This window comes from Culex pipiens, chromosome 2 (assembly GCF_016801865.2).
Source record: "Culex pipiens pallens isolate TS chromosome 2, TS_CPP_V2, whole genome shotgun sequence".
NCBI lineage: Eukaryota > Metazoa > Arthropoda > Insecta > Diptera > Culicidae > Culex > Culex pipiens.
The window spans coordinates 3695032-3721988 of NC_068938.1; the positions used below are offsets into that span (position 1 = coordinate 3695032).

A 26957-nucleotide genomic window follows, 5' to 3' on the forward strand; every position below is an offset into this window, starting at 1 on the left:
AATTAAAAATTATTTGATTTTCTAATTTTAAAATTTTAGAAATATTAATAAATCTGGACTACAAAATCCTTGTATTTTGAAATGCCATTTTTTGAAATTTGAGAATTTTTAAATTTTTGATTTGTTTTATTCTTGATTATTTACTTTTTTATTTCGATTTTTATGTTTTTTTCGATTTTAATAATTATTTTTATTAATTTTGAATTTCTAAAAATTACAGTTTTTGAATGTTTACAGTTGAAAATTCTTGATTTTTTTCTCAATTTAGTTTTCAATATGTCCTATCAGCTATCACGTCATCCAGTACTTATTTACAGTTTTACCAGCAATCTGAAATTTATTGATTTCTGATTTTTCAAATTGTTTTTATTTTTTTAATAAATAAAAGACATTGAAATCGCTGCATTTTTATGGCTTTCCCTCTTTTAAACTTTATTCTGGGCAAAAACCAAATCCGTTATTCTTTCCTTTAGGCTAGTATGGAGATCGGAAGGAAAGGGGTCAAGAAACAGCTTTACGAACAGCAGAACAAAGGAGAGGGAGCGTTTTCTTGGGGCTTTTCTTCACCCTCTCTGGCTTGCTTTCGCTGCCGCTGCTGCCCATTTGAAATTTTTCTTGACCGATTTCTTCCGATGTGCATTCACCGCTTTTGTAGGTAATAACTGCAGTTTTTTGTGATTTTGTTCTGTACTATTTGTTAAATCCAACCGTTAGGCTTATTGTTTAGACTGATAAATGAACCAACCCGTAGCTGAAAGTGGCCACACTGCAGAATGTAATTAATGTTAAGTATATTGTATACTGAATTATTCAACTAATTAAAAAAATAATGAAATAAATTAAAAAAACAAATCCGTTATTTTTATTTTCGTTATTTCAAGATTCTTCGGAGATTGTTTTTAGCGCTAGTACAAACGGGATTGCCTCAAAAGGCCGAAACTCAATAGGCAGAATCTCGGAAGGCCAAAATTCAAAAGGCTGAATTTTGTCTTTTACTCAGAAGACAGAACGTATCAAAAGGCCGAATTTCTCGAAAGGCAGAATGATTATGGTATTCAGAATTTTGCTCATATTTTCACGATTTTCAAAGATTATGATGTTCAAAGATACAGTAAACTAACGAACTGTGTTCTTTTTTGTAATTTTAAGCGAAATAAGTACATAATGAGTACATTCTGTTTATCTTTACCGGTCATATTATTACCATGCATACAAGTGAGTAGAGTAGAATGAATTAAAGCATTTCAAAAGTGTTTCAATCTTTTTGTTTATTGAATTATGGTGACGATAACCGATAATTGGATCATTCGTCGCCAAGTACTTCAAATAATTAAAATTAATTCTTTGCGTCAAATAAATAGAAACTTTAAAATTTTAGTTAGCAGCAATGCTAGAAAGTTATGCCTTCTTTATTTCGAAACCAATTTTTATTACATAACTATGGCTTATAAAAATAATAACAGTAAACCGCGCTCGAAAAGGCGGAAACGCATTACAAACGAAGTTTGGAATGCGTTTCCGCCTTTTCGGGCGCGGTTTGCCTTATGAGATTAAGCCTTTTGAGCATTCGGCCTTTTGGGGTTCGGCCTTATGAGAATTCTGCCTTTCGAGTAATTCAGCCTTTTGAATTTCGGCCTTTCGGGATTCGGCCTTTTGAGATTCGGCCTTTCGTAGGAGACCCGTACAAACAGCAGAACAAAGAGAAGGGAGCGATTTCTTGGGGCTTTTCGCTTGGGTTTTCGCTGCCGCCGCTGCCGATTCGAAATATTCCTTGACCGCGGTTCCTTACCAAGTGTGTACACTGCTTTGGATGTTCAAACGTATTTTCTGTTCCTTCCAGCTGCGTACCGCGGTTAAGAAAAATCTTTTCGTGACATTTTCCTTGACCTTTTCTTAAGTGTCTGTATAAAAATCTGTAACTCTACTCCGAAAGCTCTGCAGAAATCGTAGCAACTTTCAATTCACGAACCCATGCAGCAAACGCTAGGTGGAGATGCCCTTAACCTCCCACAACAACAAAACAAACAAATTTAGCCGAAACGTCAAACTCGCGAGTCAATCAAAACATTCCGCGCACCGGGAAGCTGCAGAATCGATCCGTTTTAGTTTTCCTACGCAAAAAAAGGAGTTCAGCTTGAAACCATGTCCGGCCAGTACCCGAGCGGCTACCAGAGTCCCAGCAGCCACCGGGGGAACTTCAACAGCCCGATGATGCAGCAGCAGCTGGGCGGGGGCGCCGGCGGCGGCGTTCCGAGTCAGATGGGTGAGTTTTAGAATCATTCTTTCGGTTTCGGAGTGGATTTGACGGTGAGGTTTCTCTTTGTAGGGTTTAATCAGGGCATGCAGCAGAACCAGCAGATGCAGGGTGGTGGTCAATCCGGTGGGGGAGGGGAGTTGGGAATGAATCCGAATCAGATGGCGGGAGGGCAACAGCAGCAGCAGCCGGCTGGGGGGAATCAGGCCGGAGGACAGCAGCAGCAGCAAGCTGCTGGTCAGGGTGCGGCCCAGCAGTCACAGGCGCCGCAGCAATCGCCGCAGTCGGGGCAGCAAGGGCAGGGCGGTGGGAATATGATGGCTCCTGCGGGGGCGCCGGGACCGGTGGCCACGACCGGGCAGCCGAACATGCAGCAGCAGAAGGAGTTTAACTTGCTGACGCTTTGCCGGATTGGGCAGGAAACGGTGCAGGACATTGTGAGCCGGTTTCAGGAGGTGTTTGGAATATTGCGCGTGATTCAACCTCCGAACGGAACGAACCAGGGGCTGACCGCGAGTAACGACAAGAAGGCCAAGGTGCAGGAGCAGTTTAGGACGATTCGGTTACTGTTCAAGCGATTGCGGCTGCTGTACGACAAGTGCAATGACTTTTGCCAGCAGGGGATGGAATACACGCACGTGGAAGGGTTGATTCCGGTGAAGGGGGAGCCGGAGCGGACGGAGCCGGTGCACACGGAAGAGTACAAGAAGGCCATGCAGGAGAACCGCGAACTGATCGAGATTGTGATGCTCAAGAACAAGCAGCTGCGGGAGATTATCGACAAGATCCGGCTGACGATTTGGGAGATTAACACGATGCTCAGCATGAGACGGTGCTGATCGGTTCCGGGACGGGTAAGTGGGCTTGGATTTCTTTCTCAAACAATCAAAACGACTTTTAAGAGGTTTGGTTTTTGGTTCTCGATTGCACCTTTTTCGATTTATTTGTTCTCATTTTACCTTAAACTCAAATAAATAGTGAACTTGCTCGCGCACTTTTCCTTTCTCGATTTGTCATAGAATAAATAGTTCGATATCACATCCTCAACACCAGTATTTACAGAATACAGATTAGTTTCCCCCCGGGTTCGCCTTTTTAAAAAAAGTGTCCTTTCACCGCGTAAAAAAGTCATTCTTCTCACACACTCATTCATCCTCGTGCGCACACAAACGCTCTAAAATGATCCCTCAATCCAGCGAGACATCGGCCAAATCGGCGGAAATTTTGTCCTTCTGACTGTTGGCCGCCGACCCGGTCGTCCGCCGTCTCACCACGTTCCTCCGGGGAGTTGTCTTTCGCAACGTTCCACTCATCGTCCCCGCCGGAAGTGGCTTAAACGAGGGCAAACCCGACGGTTCCACCTCATTCTCCGCCGGCATCGGTCGGAACACCAGCTCGGAACGCTTCTGCGCATTCAGCCGTTCGTCCAGTTCGGCCGCCGGAAGCGTTCCCAGTAGCGTTTCGTCCTTGGGTTTGTTCATGTCGTACAGCTGCTGCAGCTGGTTGAAGGCCGAGTGGTCAATCATCGGGGAGGCGGGCATTCCCGTGGGGACGGCGGCGGCAGCGAGGGAGGAGGAAGAGGAAGATGGACCGGCTCCGCCGGATTGGATCGCGTCCCGGTGCTTTTCCTTGTTGAAGTGTTGCTTTTGCTTCGTTTCTTTGGACCACGTTTCGAGCCACGTTTTGCCGGGGTTTTTGCTGTTGGAGGCGCTCGAGGTTTGCTTTTTCTGAAAAGGGAGAGATGGATTAGAAATTTGTGTGTCAAAATGGGATGAGAAGATAGGCGAGGTATTTTTACGTAGTTTTGGTAATCCTCCGAATCGACGTCACGTTTATTGTTGCCAGACAAAGAACCTGCAATTGAAAGAAAAGATTAATGAATTTAAATCAATTATTCTTAATTTTGACTGATATTTTAAAAAAATATTTTATTATTTATCATATTTTCAAATACATAGTTAGGCATTATATGATGAATGCTTTCCTCACTCCGATTGAGATTTTTCGATGGTAAGATTACGATCTATCATCGACAAATTACAATCATAATTGTAATAGCCCTTTTTTAACCACCTACCTAAATAGGGACAGGGGGGGCAGAATTGACCATAGGGGCAAAATGGGCCACCCTTGGTTTTGGGCTTTAGAATGGATTTAGACCAACTGTAAGGCAAGGGTCTTATAAAGGACGTCAAATAACATCACCATCACCGAAAACGACGTTTGAATTCATTGTATTTTTCGAATTATGAGCAAAAATGTAAATTTATTGACAAAACCACGCAAATGTTGTTAATTTCGAGGTTCTTAAATAAACTTTCTGAAAAGTTTGATTGTATGAAAAGTTTGCTCAATGCTTATAACATTACTAGATGCTTCTACCAAGGTATACAAACAATAACGGAACCTTAAAATCATTTAGAGGCTTGGTGGTGGAAGTGTTAAATTAAAACCCACTTGGGGGCAGAATGGACCACCCTTTTCCTGCCTTATAAAAACAATAAAAAGTTAAAAAATTTGATCTAAATGGATTATTTCACTCCTGGTAGCTTCACAAATCACGTTTAATGCAACAAAAGTTGATTTTTTAGTTGTTTCGACGCTCAGTTGTAAAAATAGTGTCTTTTTTCGACATATCTACACTATTTTCAAAAATCTTTGTTTTTTTAAGTTACTATTTTTATAAAAGTGATCAAATTTCATGGAAACTATAATGGAAAGGTCTCTCAAGTAATTTCTTATCACCCTTCAACGTTGTATTACAAGAAATGGCTTGTTTTCTAAGGTGGCCCATTCTGCCCCGCACCCTGGAAAGTTAGTCGAAAAAACTTTTTTTTTTAAAGTGGCTCAAAAATAGTTATAAGTAAAAGTTTTTCATCAACCAAGTATACAACATTGAAGGGAACATTCCAAAGCATAAGCCTACTACACTGGATTCATAAATTTTTATGTTTTTCTATGGTTTTTGGTGCATTTCCCTTAGGCGGTCCATTTTGACCCCCCCCCCCCCCCTGCCCCTATATGTTTTTTTCTTAATTCTAGAATTCTGCAAATTAAACTAGAACCGAACAAAAAAAAGTCCTTTGTCAATATAAAAAAATAGCAGCATCAACAAAAATCTAGAGATTTAAATTGTTTGAAAAAAAAGAAACGTCTAAAATAAAACAAAATCTAAAAAATAAAAAAATATGCCAAAATTTCAACAATTCGTATAAACTAATTTGAGTAACTCTACTATTTCGCAAATCGACTTTATTTTGATATTTTTTTGATTTGGATAAAACTTTGTCCATGCAATTCCTATGTCAAAAGAAGTCTTTTTGCATCATTAGTTTTTTCATACAAGTCTCCTTACAATTGGGTCCTAAAGCCCTACATCAATTTTTATGTACAACAGTTATAAACAAGATTAAAAACTATTTCTGACCACTTTTTTTTTTTCATTTTAATGCATAAAAATAATTTGACAGGACAACAATTTTTCGATAGATCAACTATGGTCTCTTTGGAACAAGCTGTCAAAAAGGGCCGCGAAGTTATTTTTTCAAAATTGATTTGAAAATCCATTCTAAATCTTTTGCGGTTGTACAAAGAGAACTCAGAAAAATAAGCTTTATCGTTGTGAACAATAATATCAAAAACTTAAGCTTAATTTTAGGACCCAATTGTGTATGACATTCTGTATCTTGAGAAGGGATTTCTGATCGACTCGGTGTCTTCGGCAAAGTTGCAGGATTTTCAGAAAAAAAGGTACTCGGGGAAAAAAATCCAATTTTTATATTTATGTTTTTGTGGAATTCTTGAAAAACCTTTGAAAAAAATGTGTTTTTTCTACTAAAAACTAACTTAATCCACCTATGTGGTTGATGCCTTCCTCACTTTTTACCAACAAAGGGTAATATGAGCGGTTTGGACACATATATTTCAGCTATTTTTTAGATCCACAAAAATAAGTACACAAATATAACTTAAGTGATCATAACTCGAGACAGGGTTGCCAGATCTTCAATTTTTTGGCCCCGTTGTAAAGGTCTTTCAATTACCTAACCAACGATGGGACAGATGATGGATCCGGATATCGTTTACATACATTTAAGTGAGATCCGGCTTCAAAAAAGTACATAAATATCACTTAAGTGGTCATAACTCGAGACAGGGTTGCCAGATCTTCAATGTTGTAGACTCGTTGGAAAGGTCTCTCGATTACCTAACCAACGATGGGTCGGATGATGGATCCGGACATCGTTTACTTGCATTTAAGTGAGATCCGGCTTCAAAAAAGTACATAAATATCACTTAAGTGGTCATAACTCGAGACAGGGTTGCCAGATCTTCAATGTTGTAGACTCGTTGGAAAGGTCTCTCAACTACCTAACCAACGATGGGTCGGATGATGGATCCGGACATCGTTTACATACATTTAAGTGAGATCCAGCTTCAAAAAAGTACATAAATATCACTTAAGTGGTCATAACTCGAGACAGGGTTGCCAGATCTTCAATGTTGTAGACTCGTTGGAAAGGTCTCTCGATTACCTAACCAACGATGGGTCGGATGATGGATCCGGACATCATTTACTTGCATTTAAGTGAGATCCGGCTTCAAAAAAGTACATAAATATCACTTAAGTGGTCATAACTCGAGACAGGGTTGCCAGATCTTTAATGTTGTAGACTCGTTGGAAAGGTCTCTCGATTACCTAACCAACGATGGGTCGGATGATGGATCCGGACATCGTTTATATGCACATAAATGAGATCCGGATATATGTGAAAACACATTTTTATACATAACTTTTGAACTAGTTATCGAAACTTCAAACAATTCAATAGCGATGTATGGGACCATAAACCAAGTCGAATGCGACCGGTTTGATCAAAATCGGTTTAGCCAGTGCTGAGAAAACTCAGTGAGAATTTTGGTCACATACATACATACACACACATACACACACACATACACACACACACATACACACACACATACACACACACAGACATTTGTTCAGTTTTCGATTCTGAGTCGATATGTATACATGAAGGTGGGTCTTTGAGCTTTTAATAAAAAGTTCATTTTTAGAGCAGGATTATAGCCTTACCTCAGTGAGGAAGGCAAAACCGTTGTTAAAGCAAGTAAGTAAGTACTTCACCGTCAATTGAGGCGAATCGGGACTACAGTCTGAATAGGAACAGCACATTTTAGAGCACTTAAAAGCTTCAAATTCGAAAATAAATGTATACTATTTGTTGCTCTGAGTAAGGTCTAACCGACACCACTATAATATATCAAAATATTTGTTTGTTTATTTGCACCGTCTTCGACTGAGGTCGCACAGACTGAATAACTTAAAACTAACATAAAAATAAACATGTTCTAACACAGGAATACATAAAATACGTCACAGTTGAAGGGTACGAATTCTACATTTAAAACGTTCTCTAGCCATTCCAGGTTCAAACTCGTTCGAAACACTGTTGAAGATGCGACAGCAACGGTCGATGGGTCGGTTGTAACCATAGAGCGTACGGTGGAAGGGAATCCTTAGTAGGGGCTGGTTCCTCAGCACTCGTACTGGCCTGTGCACGTTGATTTCTTCTCGCAGCTGGGAGCAATCGATGCGGCCCGTCAGAAGATCGAAAACAAACATCCGTTGATGGAAAGTTCGTCGCTGTTCGAGAGACTCCATGCCGAGCAGAGCACACCTGTCACTGTAGCTTGTTTGCCATACACCGTTCCTCCAGGGTAGACGGCGCAGGGCGTACAGAGTAAAGCGACGCTGAACTTTCTCAATCCGGTCCCGTTGATTAGCATGGTGAGGTGCCCAAACCTGCACTGCATACTCCAGGGTGCTTCTGACCAAACTGACGAAGAGAGTTTTGAGGGCGTGGATATTCTCGAAGTCAGCAGTGTTGCGTCGAAGAAACCCCAGCATCGCAAATGCTTTGGCTGTAGTAGCGGCGACGTGTTCCGAGAAGTTTAGTTTCCGGCCAATCAGCAGGCCGAGGTCCCTGATTGAAGAAACCCTGTCAAGGTCAATGGAGCTGAATGAATACGCGTACACGGTTGGGACAGCTGATCTGGTGAAACTTATGCATTTGCATTTGGCGGGGTTCACTTTCATCCCGTTGAGGTCGCACCATTCGCGGATGGCTTCGATGTCCTGTTGGAGGGCGACGCAGTCGATGACGGAATTGATCTCACGAAAAACCTTCAAATCATCCGCATATAACAGCTTCTGGGACTGGAGACGTTGACAGATGTCGTTAACAAACAAGATAAATATTAGCGGCCCTAGATGGCTCCCTTGCGGCACACCGGATGTGATGGAGAACCTCCTGGAGACAACAACACCGAGACGCACGTAACCTTGTCTTCCACATAAATACGACGAGAGCCACACAGTCAGCCAGCTAGGAAAACCCAAACGATTAAGTTTTGTTACAGCTAACACATGAGGAACGGTGTCGAACGCCTTGGAAAAATCAAAGTAGATCGTGTCGGTCTGCTTTCGCTTTCCCAGGTTAGCATTCAGCGCGCTGACGTACGCCATCAGGTTCGTAACCGTTGACCGTTTTTTTACGAAACCATGCTGGAAAGTAGACACAATTTCTTGGGCGGCCGAGTACATCCCCTTGTGTATTAGCACTTCGAAGACCTTGGGCAGGCAGGACAGGATGGAGATTGGCCTATAATTCTCCGCATTCAGTGTACTGCCTGATTTATGAATGGGAGTTATTGCTGCCAGCTTCCATTCGTCGGGGAAAACGCCTTCGGACAGGGAGCGGTTGAAGATAGTGCTGATAGGTCTGGCGAATGAACTGGAGAGCTCCTTGATGAACGCAGGCGGAAGTCGATCGGGCCCGGCACCCTTCGCAGGATCGATGGCGTTCAAAGCCGTTTCTACCTCAGCTTGAGTGAAAACTGGCCGAGGGAGGTCGATGTCAAACGTCCGGAGCGTGTCTAGGTAAGTTGCACTAGCAGTAGGCGTCACGGTATCATAAACACTGCTGAAGAAGTCGGCGAAGAAGTTTGCTGCGTCAACTGGATTATCCGCAGAACGGCCGTTGTGCGAGATCTTCGTGGGATCTACACTGGAACGTTTCCTTCCTTTTATGTAGCTCCAGAAAGATGATGGATTGTCCTCAACGTCTGCTTCAACCCGGCTCAGATACTCTCGGTACCGCAAATCTTGTAGTGCTTCGTACTCGGCTTCCAATGTTTCCACAATTGCGTTATTTTCGGGCGTACTGGCTCGAAATAACCTTTTCCGAGCTTTCCGCAGTATGTTCCGACTGTGTCGAAGGTCGGCAGTCCACCAAGGAAGCTTTCCAGTGCGAGTACAAGAAATTCGCCTCGTTGGTACAAATTGCTGTATGAGGTTGTAAACAACATCGTAAAACGTCGCAGTCGAACCGTTTGTGTCTTGATCGCGTAGAAGAGTATCCCAGTCGACGGAGTTGAGCGCTTCAGACACTCGTACGTAGTCGCAGTTACTAAAGTCTGGTTCGAAACCGGGCAGCGGACTTGACTCACTGGCGCCAGCATAGAAGACGGCCTTCAAAACGAACGCTTTGTGGTGTCGGTCAGTTTTCAGAATAGGAGTAGGAGGTTCGATGAGCTCAACGGAGTTCACGTCGTTGACAAAGGCCAGGTCAAGAGTCCTTCCGTTAACATTCGTGAGCGAGCAGACTTGTTGGAGTCCGGTTGAGATGACATTTTCAGTCAGCGCTAACTCTTGCTCAGATGACGCGTTCAGTGGGATCAGGCAGTTCAAGTCGTCGTCAAAGTACCACGAAAGATGAGGCAGGTTGTAGTCACCGGTGACGATGACTGAGTCATCATGCGTAGAAAGGTCCAATAGTTCCTGAACAGCGGCTCCGTGCGAGACATTCTGGAACCGGATGGATTGTCGCGAAGATTTGCTGGGTCTTGATGAAAATGTGGGGGCGTACGTCTCGAGGTCTCGGCGCCGTCAGCTCGATGTGACGACATGGTTTCGTGGATGAGGTTGGTAGCTGAACTGTAGGATGGTTCGAGCTCTGCGTTGGCCGCCGTTAGCGTCAAAATTCTGGAAACCGGGAGATTATCAGGAGGAGAGACGGTTCTTGACGAGATTGTGTACTTGCCTGGTTGAGAGGCCTGGAAGATCCCGCTGTTGACACCGACCACAGGGCCGGGACGACTCAGCCAACAGGAACAGATAGTACGGCAGCATAACGAAGATGGCACACCTGTGGCGGGGCAGCGGGGATCTTCCAAAAGGCCGTAGTACATGCGTCCCGTGGTTGTCAAGTCGATGTCATGCTGGGATGATACAGAATCACTGACGAAATCTCGGAGCACGAACCTGGTCAAAATCGAACTCGCGAATCGCAACACCGGTAGGCCAGGTTTCCGCTTGGAGAGCCACATCTCTTGTTTCATCGGGCAGAAGAACTCGGAACGACACGAACGGCAGCTTGGTCACATCCACATCTTTCTTGACCAGCCTTATCACTTTGGGGGCCACTTCAAGCCCAAGGCACTCCTGAGTCATTTCTGCGATGTCGTCGACGGAATGACTGTGGTGAAGACGGCCCAGGTACATCCAAAACTGCTCACGTTCATCAACCACTGTTTTGATTTCTCGTTGAACAGTACGCGTCCCACAGACGGTCTTCACTTTCTCCCGTGGTGGCTGATGTTGTTCGTATTGTTCATCTTCTCGGAGACGTTTGGAACCCGGCTCATAAGATTGTGACCCCGAGCCAACTATCCCAGCGTAACTGCTCTTCGGACGGTTGTCCAACCGCTTGGATAGCTCAGACACTATGCCGCTTAATTTGTCCACGACCTCAACGAGCTTCGCAGACTCACCTGCGGGGGCAGTGACCTCGTCTGTTTCCATTGCCTGCAGCAGGTTATCGAAACGTCCATTGCAATTGTCGCACAACCAGAACAAGTTGCTGGTGTTTTTCACAATGGCATCGAAAGTCGGTCGATTCAGGCCAGAGATGCAGGACCTGTGGAAGTCCGATTTGCAACAGCGACACGCGATCCTCTCGATCCCGGTGATCTCAGCCTCGCACTTTTTGCAGCTGGGAGCCATCTCGCGAGTGCTACTGGAGCAGGTGTTCTTTCTCCAACAAACGGGTCCGACGGTCACTAATTAACTGCACTCCAACGAATTGTAACGACGGGTACTTTCCGACACGGTTTGAGTGTGGTTAATTTTAGTAAAAAGTAGTGAAAAATAGTAAAAATTGCAAAAAACTATGCACAGCACAGATACTTGATGTAAACAAACGTTAGGGTGATCTAATCTGTCCGGCTACAAAATTTAGGCTACAAATTTGCTAAAACTGTGTTGTTCCAGTTCGTCACATGTGTCCCGATTCACCCCAGATGATGTTTTTTTTTATAAAATGTTCCTTAGCTACTTTTATGTATACATCTTTGAGTCTAAATAATTCTTGAAAGAAAAGCACCTATGAAAAAAATATTTTTGAAAATCTGAGAAAATTTTCAAAAAAAATCTCCTTGGATCTTGAAAATTGGGCAATTTTTAACTGACGATATCTCGGAAGCTGGGTCCGATTTTAAATGTTGAAAATTTAAACTTTTGCAAAGTTTTGTGGTTGTTTCAATAAAAAAAAATTGGTCTAGTAATAATCAAAATTATTTATGTTCAAACCATGTAAAAAATATTTATTAAAAAGGTCAATTTCGCAAAAGTTTCAATTACAATTTCATTTTCCGAGATATCGTCAGTTGAAAATTCCAGGCTAATTTGGTGATACTTCGAAAAATTCATTTTCATCTTTATTCGAATCCCGTGTAAGGCCTGTATCTCGTAAACTAATTGTCCAATTTTCAATGTTTTTTACAAAGAATATTTTACGTATTTTCAAAATGCGGTAAACGAAAAGAACTGGCAAAAAGTGCGAGTTTGTTTTCTTGTCATAGTCTAATACCTGCTTAATGATGTAAAACGACTTTTTTACATAAGGAGTATCATGGAAAAAAAATCATCCAAATAAAAAAATTAAAATTTAAAAAACCCGAAAAAATTGCGAAATATTATTCAAAAAAATAAAACAAAATCAAAGCATCGAAATCATCATAAGATCTTAATGTTAAAAATTAAAAAAAAAACACACACACACAAAATCTAAACATATTTAACCATAAAAATCTTTAAAAAATCCAAAAAATTTCAAAATTCAAGAATTTTAAGAATATAAGAAGATAAAAAAAGAAAAATATACAAAAAATCTTGGAATTCAAAACATAAAAAACATAAAATTGAAATAATAAAAAAAAATAAAAAAAAAATCAATTCCATTTTAAATTCAAAAATTCAGAAAATTAAAAAGATTACAAAAAACTTAAATTCCAAATATAAAAGAGCATACACACTTAGATTTTTTTTTACCGAATTCGGTAAAGTTTACCAAATTTTCAACTGCTGAACAGTTCGGTAAACTGAAAATTACCGATTTCGGTAAAAACTTACCGAAATTCGGTAATGAAGTTCATTATTGTTCATCGTACAACCGAAATTCGGTAAAATTTTGTTCATTTTGAAAAATCTAAGTGTGTTGCATTTAACATTCTCAAATAAATGTTTTTAATTTGTGTAATTCTTGGGGCACTCGCTCCTAACCCCATCCAATTTGCTGTTTTTCACTATTTAAACAACTTATTGTGTAAAACTGTTGATAGAAACCTCTTAGATAGAAACTTGCTTGCTCACTTCCTACACACTTAGATTTTTTTTACCGAATTCGGTAGTTGAAAAATCGGTAAAGTTAAATCGGTAAACCATCTGTCAAAATGAACAACCTTTTACCGAATTTCAGTTGTACGATGAACAATAATGAACTTCATTACCGAATTTTGGTAAGTTTTTAACGAATTCGGTAATTTTCAGTTTACCGAACTGTTCAGCAGTTGAAAATTCGGTAAGCTTTATCAAATTCGGTAAAAAATCTAAGTGTGTATTGAGCTATTTATCACTCGATTTCAGTTGAAAACGCTTTTTTATGAGCTGTATTTGAACGTCAAACTACTGATATGGCAAAATTAGAGGCACGACGGAGTTAGATGCTGTTCTCCTAAGTATTGTAATCTGTGTAATTTTTTGAAATTGAATTTTTTATTACTAATTTTTTTAAGTGTTTTATTTTTAATATATTTTTTTTCAAATTTATGTTACCTATTAATTTTTACATTTATTTTTTTCTCCAAACAAATAAATTTAAACATTCTTGGGTCGAACCAGTTCCAAGCTTGTGAGTGTTCCGAATAATTTGTGATGGACTGTACTTGAAAATATCATGTTTGAGCTAGAACTGCTCAAAGACAAACAAAAACATTAATTTTTGAAGAACCTTTTAATTTCAGATTCTCTCTTCGCATCACCATACCCTGCACCACATCATCATCATTTTCCCACTCACCTATTGGTCTCGTTCTCTGCTGTGGGCCAATTTCGAACTGCACCTGGAAGTCGGCATGGTCGCCCAGCCGGAAGCCAAACCCGAGCCGCGAGTCCGTTCCTGTTCGTAAGTGGAGAAGATAAAGATAGACAAAGTTAAAAATACGAACAAAATAAGAAAAAATGAAATTGCAGAGTGGGTCATTCCGACATCCCAAACAAGGCAACACGAGTGAATCACACTTTCGATTTCATTCGGATCTTCTGCGTGTGCAGTCGTGAAGTCGACCGGTTTCCCCATCCCCCAGTAGTGTGCATCACGGACGGAAGAAACGCACCACCGATAACGATGAGATAATTGCCCTGTGTGTCCAACTTGGGCTGCAACAACAACAACAACCCGAACAGACCTGCAAGCCCCAATCATCATCATCATCATCGTGTGACATCATCGTCGTCTATTAGGCAGGGCGCTAAACCCGTTGGAGAAATGCGGAAATCCGATCCGGTGGCCAGTCGCCGGACAAACCGGTTCAACGATGCGTTTGCGAAGCATTTTCTAATGCAGCTGGGCATGGCCAAGTAAGTACAGTTCAATTAGCCTTCCTCAGTCGGTGGCAAATTACAAACTGCTCAACTCGACTCGAGATTTCGTAATTTCGCCCATTGCTCTTGAATTATTACCGCACACTCGCTTTACTCTCTTTAAATGGTTCAATTAGATCACGAATGAAAATATTACTCGCGCACTAAAGTCTGCATTGGCCAAATACCAAGCAGAAAAAAAAAACGGAGTCTTAAGTGATCGTTTGTTTCGCGCCTGAGCTCCACCAAATATTGAACGCAATTAGATTAGATGAGCGGCGTCGTTCACAAAAAAAAGAAGAAAACAATTATGAGCGATTAATTGCGAATCAGGCCAAACGCGTCGGCGTTTTTTGAAATAATTTACTTATGCGGTGACGACTGAACGTTTGACGATTTGCGTGGTTTTGGATCAATTTGCAATTTAAATTGCATTGATCATCATCTCATTCACTCTGGTGACTTGCAGAAATCAAACCGGTCCACTTTCAGTTTTTTTTGTTGTTTCTATGTGTTGACAAAAATAATTTTAAAAATATTACCTTTTTTGATTGGTGGGATGTTGGAGTAGACTAGAGAAAGGATGGAGGGCAGCTCCTCAGGTACGATGAACGCGTTGGCATCTGAAAAAAGAGAGAAAGAACATTAGAATTTTGAAAGTGAATAAAAAGACTCCATAAATCCCTGGGCCTTGTAAAGTCAAGGGGCATGATTTGATCCTAGTGCATTAGTTAAAATTTGGGTATACATTCTTTTTTATAAGCACTATGGACACCACTTCATGCTACGAGAACTCGCTTTGCCGCAGCCCCAGGGCTTAAGCGTTGACCGATAAGCTGTCTTCGTGAACTAAGTAGTTCTCCGATAGTGAAAATATCACAATTGCACAAGACACCGCTGCTTCTGTGACTTTTTCACTATCACAATGTGGGATTTAGGTGGGACTTTAGGATAGTACAATTGATTTGTTGCTTAGCATTAGCATTTAAAATAAATCTGTATGCTTTCAAAATCTATTTGATGATAAATTTAGTTGCAATTGTTAAGTTAGAGTAATGCTGTCAATAAACTTTGATAGATGTAGAATACTAGGCATTCTTTTATGCAGGCTTCACTGAACACCAAGATCTGGTGCGCCGTGGTGCGGTTTTCGTGTCACTCTAGAAACCAAACCGAGCTGTTTGTTGTCACACCATAGCAACTGTACCGACAGCACCTTGGTACACCACCGGTGCACCCAAACTGTATACCAAGGATGCAACTCAACATATGGTTGATCCAAGTAAACCGGAGGCGACATTGTTTTGATTGAGGTTTGCCAGCCATCATTCACAACTTCGGGATGGCGTGGCGGTTGTTGTCTCCGTCTTTTTACCACGAGGTTCCTGGTTCAATCCTGGGTACAAATATTTTTGAGGATTTTTTTTCAATATTTGCTGTCAAAATTACTGATTATATACATTTTTTAAGAAACTTCTTCGAACCTGCGACGCTTTAGTCAAAGAGTTAGAAAATTGAATGGATTTTTGTAGTGGAATAGAGAAAACGTTCCATATTATGCAGGCAGGTTTAAGTGAAAATGCCTATTTCAGGATTATATGCACGAGAAGTTAAAGTTTATAAATATTTCATGACACTACGAATTTCTTTTCCTAAACAATTATTCTAAACAAATAAAAATCATTTCAAAAAATAAAATAATAAATGTCGAGATTCGAACCAAGAACCTTCAACTTAATATTGCACTGCCTTTGACAACCACACCATTAAGAACTGTTGAGTTCGGTTGGCTTGCTAGGCATCAAGAGTTCCAAACTTCTCCCGTGTGGTAGGCGCAGAAACCATGTCAGTTTTGTGTACCCGATCCACACCGCCGTCACACCAAACTTCGGTTTGGTGCACCGATCAAGCTACCGAGTTGTGTCGGGTTTCGGGTCGTGACGAGAAATGGTGCGCATAGAAAAACCGGTATCATAGCAAACCGTTGTCGCACCCGTCAAAAGGTAAGTCTGCTTTTATGTCAAATTGTCCATAGAGTCTCGATCAATCAATAATGTAATGATATCGGACAAAAATCGTTGATCTGTTGAACTAACGGTTTTCGGATTATGGTTGTATTGACAATTGTTGCGAATCGAGGAACTACGGATCTTTTGACGTAAATGGTCATTTCTTTTTCAAATCGCGTTTTCTATCCTATTTGTATATCAGTTCACAATTTTTTATTGTTTTTTGATAGAAGTAGTGAAGCGACCCTCGCCTTACCAGAAAAATTCACAGTAGATTTTCTCTGTTAAAAACGAAAATATTAGGAAAAGGCGAATCAGGAGAGTTGTAAGAAAAGGGAAGACAAATAAAAATCAATTAGGAGCGTAGGACGGGAAAACCCGACAACACTTTTATGACCCACTTAAGTGGCACGCGCAGAAAGGTGCCCGACGAGAAACAAACAAATAACAATATCTGTGAAAAAGGACAGGCACGACTGGAAAATAAATAAAAGATTACATTATCTATGGGTTAAGTCATAAAAGGACCGCGACTAATTTCTGAGAAAAAATCTGAGAATTAGAGCGCGGTGGAAAGAAATAGAACATTTATATTAGGATTTTATCAGGATATTATGTATAACTTGGAAGGATTTTTAGAGTGGGGGGAAAAATAAATAAAATAAAAAAAAAGAGAGTTATATATATTGTTGAATTCTGGGAAAAAGAGAGAATTAAGGAAACTTTTCATTATATCAAGAAAAATACAGGTTGGAGTGGGGGTTGTAAATGAGACAAAATATATTATATAAGTTAGAGGAAGAATTTTTGGAGTGAAACCGAAAAGGACGGATATATTATGCAACATCAAAAACTAGAGTGGGGGTAAAAATATAAGATATTAAATAATTAAGTAAATAACTAGATTTAGTATAAAAAGCCAAGCTGAAATCAAATAAAGTTAGACGGTAAATCAGACAGTGAAAGAGAGTGAAAGTGTTTGATCCGAAATATCCAGTCGAAGTGCCTTGGACTTAGTCGGCACGCTTCAGTAGTACAACAACAGTTAAAGGAACGTTTAGTTTTGAACATTAAGTTTAGAGGATTTTAGATTAAAATTTAGATTTTCAATCCAAAGTAGTTAGCAAATGAATATTTGGACTTAAATGAATAATTGAATAAGTTGGACTTATGAATAACACACAACTGTGCATTTATTCTAGAGTCAGATCCATACAGCGTCAGTGTTTATTTGGTCGAAGTGTACTAATTCATTGGCAGATCTGATTCTAGTTGTAATGTACGACAAGACTACTGACGGACGTGACAGGACGAGGGCCCAGTTTAGAGGTTTCAACATCAACGATGTGCGGCTGGACCACCCTCCCAAAAAAAAAAAAAAAAAAAGACTCCTTAAATCAAGTGAAATTTTCGCAGATAATTTTTCTTGTTGTTGTTGTTGATTTTATTAGGGGAACTTTAACCCTATGGGTCATTCGCTCCCGATAATTTTTCTTACCCACACAACAATTTTCATTCAACATGGTTTAAAATAATTATAAAGAAAAACTATCCGGATTTGTTTTGTAGTTTTATCGATTTTTATAAAAATCGATTTTATACCATTTTTTTCTGAACCAAGTTTTTGCTTTGTTTTGTTGATTTTTTTTTTCGAAATGGAAAATGGATGAACCCAAAATGATGATTTCTGGTTTTCGATTTTCAACCAGAGTAGGCGTCTTTTGTGATTGAAACATCGCCTTGGTGAATACTTTAGCCGAAAATGTGCAAATTTGGTGGTCATTATGTAAAACCTTAAAATCTGCGAAGATTTCGCGAAAATATTTGGGTTTGAAATTATTCTGGAATTTAATAGTCCTAGTCCTAGTGCTCACGTAAAGCCCTCTAAAAAAAGTTGAACATGTTTACTTTATAAAACGTTTAATTCCCAGAAGTTGAATGAATGGAAAATAACCAAAACTATTAGTTTTTAGGTTTTTTTTTTTAAACCCAGTTCAAATTAATAGATTTCGTTTATTTGGAAATGTCAAAAACGCCTAAATTAAAAAATTACTACATTTTTTGACATCACATTGGGCTTATCAATAACTCAAAATATACAAAAAAAATAGTAAACAAAATTACAAATGATTTTGAAAATTTTATTGATTTTCTGGGGTGGCCCTAAGAATGCAACTTTATTCACCGTACGGAATGGTTTTGATTTTTGGCATGACGCGAAGCGTTTTAACCAAATCTTAATAAATAAAAATCTATTTGATAATCCAATTTTATTAAACTTAAATTTTATTATGGTTACCGTATCGATGTCGGTGTGCTCTTTTGTACTAAGCTTGCTGGGATTCTTATCTAGGTAGAACAAGAGTGCACACGGGCATTGGTATGGTAACCTTTGGTAAAAAATTAGAAAGGATAAAACATCGTTTGATTGTGAATTAAATCCAGAAATTTTGGAGAAAGTCACATTTTATTTTATAAAACTTGGTCCATTTTCTGTAGAAATTGTTCAGAAAACTGTTCTCTAGACTTCTTTAATGGTACCAAATATCAAAATTGCCGATTTTTTATCTCAATGTTCTTTGAAAAATGCACCGTGGTAAGATCATAATTTAAAAAAAAATAGTTTCATTGAAAAACTACAGATTTTTTTTTAAACTACAGCGACAAAAGTAGCCAAATGTTTCAAGCTTTATAGAAAGATCAATCCACATGTTTGCACAAATAATAAGATGATTTTAATTTGCCAGCAAACATTAAATTATTATAATTTTTAGAGAACTTATTGTAAAAGTATCGACCTGGATATTTTTTTTTGCACAGAACCTTTTAATAGGAGAGGTTGACTGCCGTTTTACGGCGATATGATGTATACGCCATTGATGTGATTTTGCTGTAGACACGATTTTCTGTTTTTGTTAATTTTTTCAATTTAAAATGACTAATTTAAGGTCTGCTCTGTAGAAACTGTTAAAAAGTACAATAAAAATGTGGCCCCTACAAAATTTCTTGTTTTTTTCTACTCTCTACAATTTTAAACCACAAACATCATTTGGCCGAAAAAATAGCAATAAAAAATCACTACTTTTCCTGCCCAATGATGTATGTATACATTGCTCGATCAAAGCTGGCTTTATTTTTTGTGCCAGTTATTTTGATAGCTGAGCGGATCCCGTAATGCATTGTCCACGTGGATACTTTAAGGGGGGGGGGGAGGGTATTAGGGAGCGTTCTTTTATTACGAAACGCAGTTGGGGGGATGGAGGTCGGAGGCCGAGTTACGCTTCATACAAAATTTTTAAAATTTGTATGGAAATTTTGTTACGAGGGGGGGGGGGTCTAAAATTCCGATTTTTTGTGTTGCGTAATAAAAGAACGCTCCCTTAGCGATTGTCTACGCTCCATAAACACATTTTTTGCATGAACAATTGTCCGCAAGGGAGGTGGGTGGGTCTAGAATTTTCAAAAAAAGTGTCTACGTGGATGTGGATAAGGTGTCATCCATTAAGTACGTCACATTAAAATCAGCCAAAATTTACTCCACCCCCCTTTGTCACGATTTCCCTATGCTTTTAACACGCAACGTCACGCTTGCTCACAACCCCCCTCTTCCCTGAGAACGTGACGTACTTTATGGATGATGCGTAATGGACGTCCCCTTAAGAATTAAATCGAAATAATGTAATAACATATTGCCCAGTCTTGATTTGGCCCCAAAACCTCAAATCAACATTCAAACAGTATTGAATTTGACTTCTATCAATTCTCAATGTATACATACATCATGATGAGTAAAATTGGCGTATACACACGCGTATACATCATAGTTTGTTTGCTTAATAAAATGGGCCCCAGAGCAGTTTTTTGAAAAATTCTTTCGTCAGAAGGTAGCTTTTAAGATTCTTTATCAGACTATACAATAAAATTGAAAATGTCCAAAATGGCGTATACATCATATCGCCGTAAAACGGCAGTTGATAAGGAATGTAGAATATATCTTCAATTGATAATGGAAGTATTAAAATATATTTGGTGACAATTTTTGAATCGAAAAAAAAAAAAATATTTGCAATAACAATCAAATTGAAGAGATGTTTATCAAATTTGATTTTGAAACTGTATAAGTTCTACAACTATCAGTAATTTTTATTTACTTTAACATGGTGTGGTACCAAAACCTAAAATTAAATTTGAATAAGCCTAAAAGAGAAAGAACCAGCCAATATTATGACGTTATCCCCAAAGTTTCACGTCAATCTCAATATGCCCTCAAAACGGGATTTCCGTCAAACGTGACGCTGCACAACAATCAATCATCGATTTGAACCCTTAAAGCGTCAACTAATTGAATTAGCCCCAAAACGGCACTCAATAATCACATCACGTGCTCAAACTTCCCCAAACAATTTGACGGGTCGTTGCTTTTGTTCATCTCACCGTTCGATCGACGCCCAAGGGCCAATACAAAAACAGCATCCGCCGGCCGAGAAATGGTGGAGGGAAGGCAACCGAACCGCGTCTTAATTTTTGACACCTGGCGGAAAGGCCCCTGCAGGTCTGTTGAGTTTGAGCTCCATGTTCAGTCAAGCAACTTAGTGCCGAAACGGCCTTCAAAGCGGTTTCAAGAGGCGGTTCAAAAATCATTAGCGAAACGAGCCAATTATAGACGGACAGTTGCCCAAGGACGTTTCATTTCCGGCACTAGATTTTTGATCGCGACACTAGTTGAGGAGGGTAGGGTAAAGCTCAATTTATTGTATCTTGCTTTTGATGCTTGGCTTTAAATGTCAGCCATTCTACAAGATTTACGATCGAAATGGAGTCCGCGAGATCGCGATTCTGGTTCATGTAACTTTTAAGATCTCCAACCAGCCTGCAGAAACAAGAATCGTCGCAGAACTTGATTCAACTTGAAGGTTGACCGGTAATAATAAACAAGATCAAGTGCTAAAAATTGGAACGGAACGATCGCGCCGCGCAACGAAGCAATCCTTGAGAAGCAGCAAAGCAAAGCTCACTTTTTAACCACGCGCGCGGTGGCAAGAGACTTTACCGGCGAGGAACTTCAATGAAGGGAAGGGCGACGAACTTGATTTTCAATTAATTTACATTTTTGTTCACTGGAGCAGTGCACTTTAGTCAAGGTTTTTTTTTCTGCGTAGAAGTTAAGAATTGCGAAAATGTTTACATTTATATCTGGAAAAATTGTATGGTTGAATTTAACCTTTTTTTTCGAAGTAAATTTATGAATTTATATGAAATACATTTTATATGAAAACTAATTTATATGAAATACATTAGAGAAATAAAAAAAATCGGGAATTCGCTGAATAATTTAGAAATATTTTGTAAATAATAATTTCAATTGTAAACTTTTTTACGAGTATGGGCAAAAAAATTGTAGATTAAGGTACAATTTCATTTATCGGAAAAATTTAACTATCAAATAAAATCCAAAAGACTTAAAAAAAAATCCTTGAAATTTTGTTGAAATTTAAAAATGCAAATAAAAATCAAGGCGTTCAAAATTTGGATTATTACAAATCCGTTAAAAGAATTTTTCTCTTCAAAAAATTCAAATAAAATAAGGAGTGAAACATGTTTCCTTATTCATTGAAATAGAACTGAAATATTTAAATACTGATAACCAGAAAAGCCATAACTAATTTTTAGAATTCAATATTAAAATCTACAAGTTTAAAAAGGATACTTGATATATAATTGAATATACATGCTATCCTTTTGTTGAGGCGTTTCCTAAATAAAATGAAGAGTATAATTTAAATTTTACTGATTTTGTACTTTTTTTCATTCTCTTCTTTTCCTATAAAACTCCAAGATACAATGTATGCTTGGCAATTTTTAAAATGAACCATACAATGTTATGCTTGATTTAATGTATTATTAGTAATATTTTTAATTGTCTGATTGTTTCAGTTTTTTCACAGTACCAAAATTATAAATGTTCCCATTGTTGGTGTTTTATTTTTAGAATAAATTTGTTGTTAAGTTTCTATTTTTACTAAAATTGTCAATGGCTCGTTTTTTTTTTAAGTTTATTCACACATTTTGTTAGATAGATGATTTTGACTATTTTTTTACAAACAGTTTTCGATTTGCTATAATTTTAGATATGTCTTTCTTTTCAGAATAAGTCGAGAATTCACCCTGATTTGAAATAAATATAATTAGAGATAAAAAGACAATTTTATTATATTATAAACATTGAAAAAATAACAACAAATTTAAATTGTTTGTTTGAGACCTTAAGAACTTAGAGAGCAATTTGAATAAGATTCAATCAATAAATATTCATTTTTATTTATAAATATTTCTTTTTTTGTATTCAGGGTGACGAATTATCTACTTTTGGTAAAAGTCACCTTAGTGAAAAAGAGAAATAGTGTAGTATAACTGTGTGTAACTAACAAAGTATGTTTAATTTTACGTCCGAAAAAAAATCCAATTGTCCAAAATTCTACAATTTTTATTTATTTTGGGAGCACAAATTTAAATTAAAAGTTTATTTAGTTTTAAATTTGCTATACAGTCGACTCTCTGGCAGTTGATCTTCTCGATATCAATATTGCTCCATTTGTCAATAAATTTTTCAGTCTCTTCAAATAGAAAATAGCATGCTTTGACGATCTTTAATTTGATACCACCCGCTCTCGAGTGTCTACTTTATGACAAAAATTTTCATTGTTAAAAGTTTTAACTAAATTTATTTTGTATTAAAATTCTGAATATTTTTAAAAAGAACACAACTTTTGGCAGTAAGTTAACCTAAACATAAGCTTTCTTTTATGCAAATTATTCATAAATACAAATTTCAATTGCTTCCAAGTGAAACTTTGCAATTAGTTAGTACGTGCTAAAACTTAATCTCATTGATATTCGCACCTCTTAATCTCAATGAAATTTAGCGGCTCTTCAACCATGCCACGGCCATTGGCGGCGGCGCGCGCTCGTTGGCGGAGGTTTCTACAACATTAGCTTCAATCACAAAACGAACACACACACTGTCTGTGGTGGTGTTGACATTTACCACGAGTGTGTGAAACTCGCCAATTTGCATTTCAAGTGCCCTCTCTTTGCGAAGAGATTGCATGCAAGACGACTATGACGAACGAGAGTGAGAGTTTGAAAATGAATTGTTGTTTAGTTTTTGCGCAACTGTTTAGCTTGACTTAGCGTAAATGCATCACTAATAAATCATAAAAGAGGTGGATTGCATTACGGTTGTACTGACGGTTGATGAATTTGTTTGCTGTTAACATATTATGTACAAGCTGAAAACATAACCCACTTTCACGAAAAACAACACTTATCGATGTAAGAATCGATGTTGGAAAATAACTCCCCGTCGCGGTAATCACCCTGTATTAATCGCCTTAAGCCATAAACACCACAGACTAAGCCGGCCAACTTGGGTCTAATCTTGGCCACATGGCTTGATTTATGGAAATCATCCATCGTTCAGCGTTTGAAGACCCGCGAATGGATGCAAGGTTGTGCAATAGGTCAAAAGTGCCCCCGTCATTAGTGACGATGGTGTCAACTCAGCATAAAACAAAAACTTTTCACAAAATCACGACCAAACATCGTCGTTGGGTTGGCGTAATTAAATTTGATGGGATCTTTTCCCTCAAGGTGTATACGGAATTGTGGTCATCATCAAAGGAATCTCGGGTCACAAACCTCCAAAAAGGGCAAGGTTTATTAGCGTGAGGTGACACAGACAAACAGATCAAATATTTGACTTTTGATGCGATATTCAAATTTCGAACTAATTTATGTTTCAACAAAAGTTGATTCAATCATTCTCATAATCCCCAATTGAGCCCAAATGACCACAAGAGTGTCCGACCCCTCGCGGTTATAATAACATTAATTTCCGCGCAGCGGCGTCGAGCTGCCGATCGGCGCGTCAAACACGGACGGACCCCAAACGGTGACCATGCACCTTAATGGGCTGTGTAATTGGGTGTTTGTGGCGGAGGTTTTTTTGTTATTATTATTTCATTCCTTCTTTATTTGTTGCTACCTTTGCCAACTGACTGCCCACCCCCCTCAATTAGGCAGTGATTCGTGAAATGGCTTAATTGGGTTGTAAAAAAAAGATCTTTTCTTCTATTGTAATGCTTGTGTGGTTAATCAATGCAGAAAAAAACGCAATTGCACCTGTAAGATCGTGTTTGTACAAATTATTCCAAATCGCCCAACAGTTAAGCATGATCTACAATGGACAATTGCAGAATGTTGCGTCTGTCACTTTATCCCTTGTTTACTTTGTTACTTCGATGTCAGACAGGGATCGCAGCAACCGATGGACGGTACTCGACTGACATCTGGATCAACTTGATGATTGTTGCGTAAGTTTGATTGTAGATGAGGCTTTATTATGTTTTTTTTTCGTAAATTTTTTAACGTCATTTAAAATAACTGCAAGAAAAAATAGTTCCGTTTCCAAAGTGCCTGGTGGGGCTTCCCAATCCTCCGTGACCAAACTGTTTTTTGGGTTTCCATTTAGAAATGGCGGTGACATTTCAAAAGCTTAATGAAGAAAATTGCCTTATTTGAATTTTATTGCACCCGTGCGAGGGATGCACCCGCGAATGGCATAACTTTCTTCGAAGGTGCTAATTGATTCGATGATTACGTCGTTTATGGCTACTCTAATTGTTCACCCAAGCACTGTTTAGAAATTGTTGTGGTGACACGTGCATCCTGGTCATTTGAAGACAGCTAAAAAAAGAGATTGTATCGCGAATTATGGCGGTCAATGCGTAATTTTGAAAAAAACTGGTAAAATGCATTCTGTCAAAAATAAAATTTAATTTGACTTTAGGCTTTTCTAAGTTGGACTTCTAAAAATATTTTTGCAATTCGATCGTGACACTACTTACTTTTTCTGTCATTCACGAACGACGAAACAGCCTACTTTTCTCTACCAAAAATAACAGAATCGAATAGAAACACTTTTCAAAGCAAATCGATGCATCTGTGCTCTCTTATGCTAACTAAATAGGCAAACCAGCAAGCTTAGTACAAGAGAGCACAGAGGCATCGAAATGCTGAAAGGTTCTACTTTTCGACACTGAAAAATGGATGCTGAAAAGTTGAACTTTTCAGAACATTTTTTTTAAACAAATAGTTTTCAACATTGTTTTGGTTCAAATGGTGCGTGGATTGACTAAATACATGTTTTTCTGAATTGCAAAAATGTTGGAACTCGTTGCAAATCGTGATTTTTTCAGCACTCGTCGTATTTATCCAACTCGGTGAGCCTCGCTGGATAAATGTGAGACTCGTGCTGAGAAAACCCTTTTTTCAACATGTTCCATATACTACTTTTTTTAAATTTTATTCAAACTGGGGTTTTCATCCCTTTTAAAATTTTAGGGTTGACATCTCAAACTCCACTAATTTTTATTTAAGTTATTGAACAATTTCCAAAGGTTTCATTTTAAACAATGAATGTTGTACTGACGACTTAGAACCAAGAATAAGTTGGCTAGTTAAAAAATGAAAATGATTGATACCTACTTAAAAAAACTTAAATTTACTCCAATCTAATTCTTATTAAGCAATTCTCTTCGAAATCGGCGGATTTCGACCATTTTTATTTTTTGTTTTTTATGATTTGTCTCAAACTTTGTGGGGGCCTTCCCTATGACCAAAGAAGCTATTTTGTGTCATTGGTTCACCCATACAAATCTCCATACAATTTTGGCTGCTGTCCATACAAAAATGGTTCGTAAATATTCAAACAGCTGTAACTTTTGAGTGAATATTCTGATCAATTTAGTGTCCTCGGCAAAGTTTTAGGTATTGTTGAGCACTATTGAGAAAAAAAGGGCAAACGGAAAAAAAATCCGATTTTTTTATCAACTTTTTTTTCACAAAAACTCAATTTCCCAAAAAAGAGCGAGTTGTGGCGCTATAACCACGGCAAATAGTGTCCAGGGCATTCGTGGAAATACAATGTCCCATCCCAGAGGGTCCCGGAGTACCAAACCTTCTTAGCATGGTGCTCCCAACGAATACAACCAAAAAATCTCGGAGCGTATGGTGGTGTGTCCCCACGCTTCTTCCTCCCCTGTCGATTCAGAATTGTGTTGTTGTTCGAACACTCAGTGCTCAAACTCAACCCAATTACGAATCATCTCTGCGATACGGCTTTACGCAGTAGGCCTGGCCGCTTTAACGCTTGTGCAATGGCGCACTACAAATGTTAATAAATGACAAGAAGGGTGCTAGGCGTCATCTAACCTAAGGCACTCTCCAGGATCCCTTCGAAAGATTGGCTGCGCTAGGGTCTGATTAGATTAGATTAGATTAGATTAGATTGGACAAAAACTCAATTTCCCAAAAAACGTATTTTTTTATTTTCGAGATTTTTTTAAATACAGATCAAAAAATACAAATAAAATCCATTTCCGGTTTTGGTAGAGAATTGCTCAATTCTAATATGTTTTGAGATTGACAATGGGTTCAAGATACCTCGTCATCACTGAATGTCAGCTGAATTTGATATGCGTGTATTAAATTTATTTTAATCAGCTGCAAAATTGTTTGCACAATTTGGTAAAACCAAAATGATGGAATCTTCTTTCAATAATGTCAAGTGCAGTCGAACAAATTGTCGTGAAATTCTTCGCTTTTACACAATCTTTTGCTCGCAATCTTC

General features: G+C 38.6%; 2 protein-coding genes across 2 annotated transcripts in view; one reads left to right on the forward strand and one right to left on the reverse strand.

Moving 5' to 3' along the window:
- Positions 1 to 2056: 2056 nt before the first annotated feature.
- On the forward strand, positions 2057 to 3248 carry LOC120412502 (mediator of RNA polymerase II transcription subunit 30). The gene is made up of 2 exons (XM_039573001.2): positions 2057 to 2263; positions 2327 to 3248. The coding sequence occupies exons 1-2, from the start codon at positions 2143 to 2145 to the stop codon at positions 3091 to 3093; spliced, it is 888 nt and encodes a 295-aa protein (XP_039428935.1). The 5' UTR covers positions 2057 to 2142; the 3' UTR covers positions 3094 to 3248.
- A 141-nt stretch (positions 3249 to 3389) lies between these two features.
- LOC120412503 (uncharacterized) overlaps positions 3390 to 26957 on the reverse strand; it is a 32735-nt gene continuing 9167 nt past the window's right edge. Inside the window, exons 2-5 of the mRNA XM_039573002.2 lie at positions 14801 to 14881; positions 13696 to 13794; positions 4053 to 4108; positions 3390 to 3981 (exon numbers count right to left, since the gene is read on the reverse strand). Coding sequence (XP_039428936.1) covers positions 3442 to 3981; positions 4053 to 4108; positions 13696 to 13794; positions 14801 to 14881 — 776 coding nt within the window. The 3' untranslated portion in view covers positions 3390 to 3441. The remainder of the gene's footprint in view (positions 3982 to 4052; positions 4109 to 13695; positions 13795 to 14800; positions 14882 to 26957) is intronic.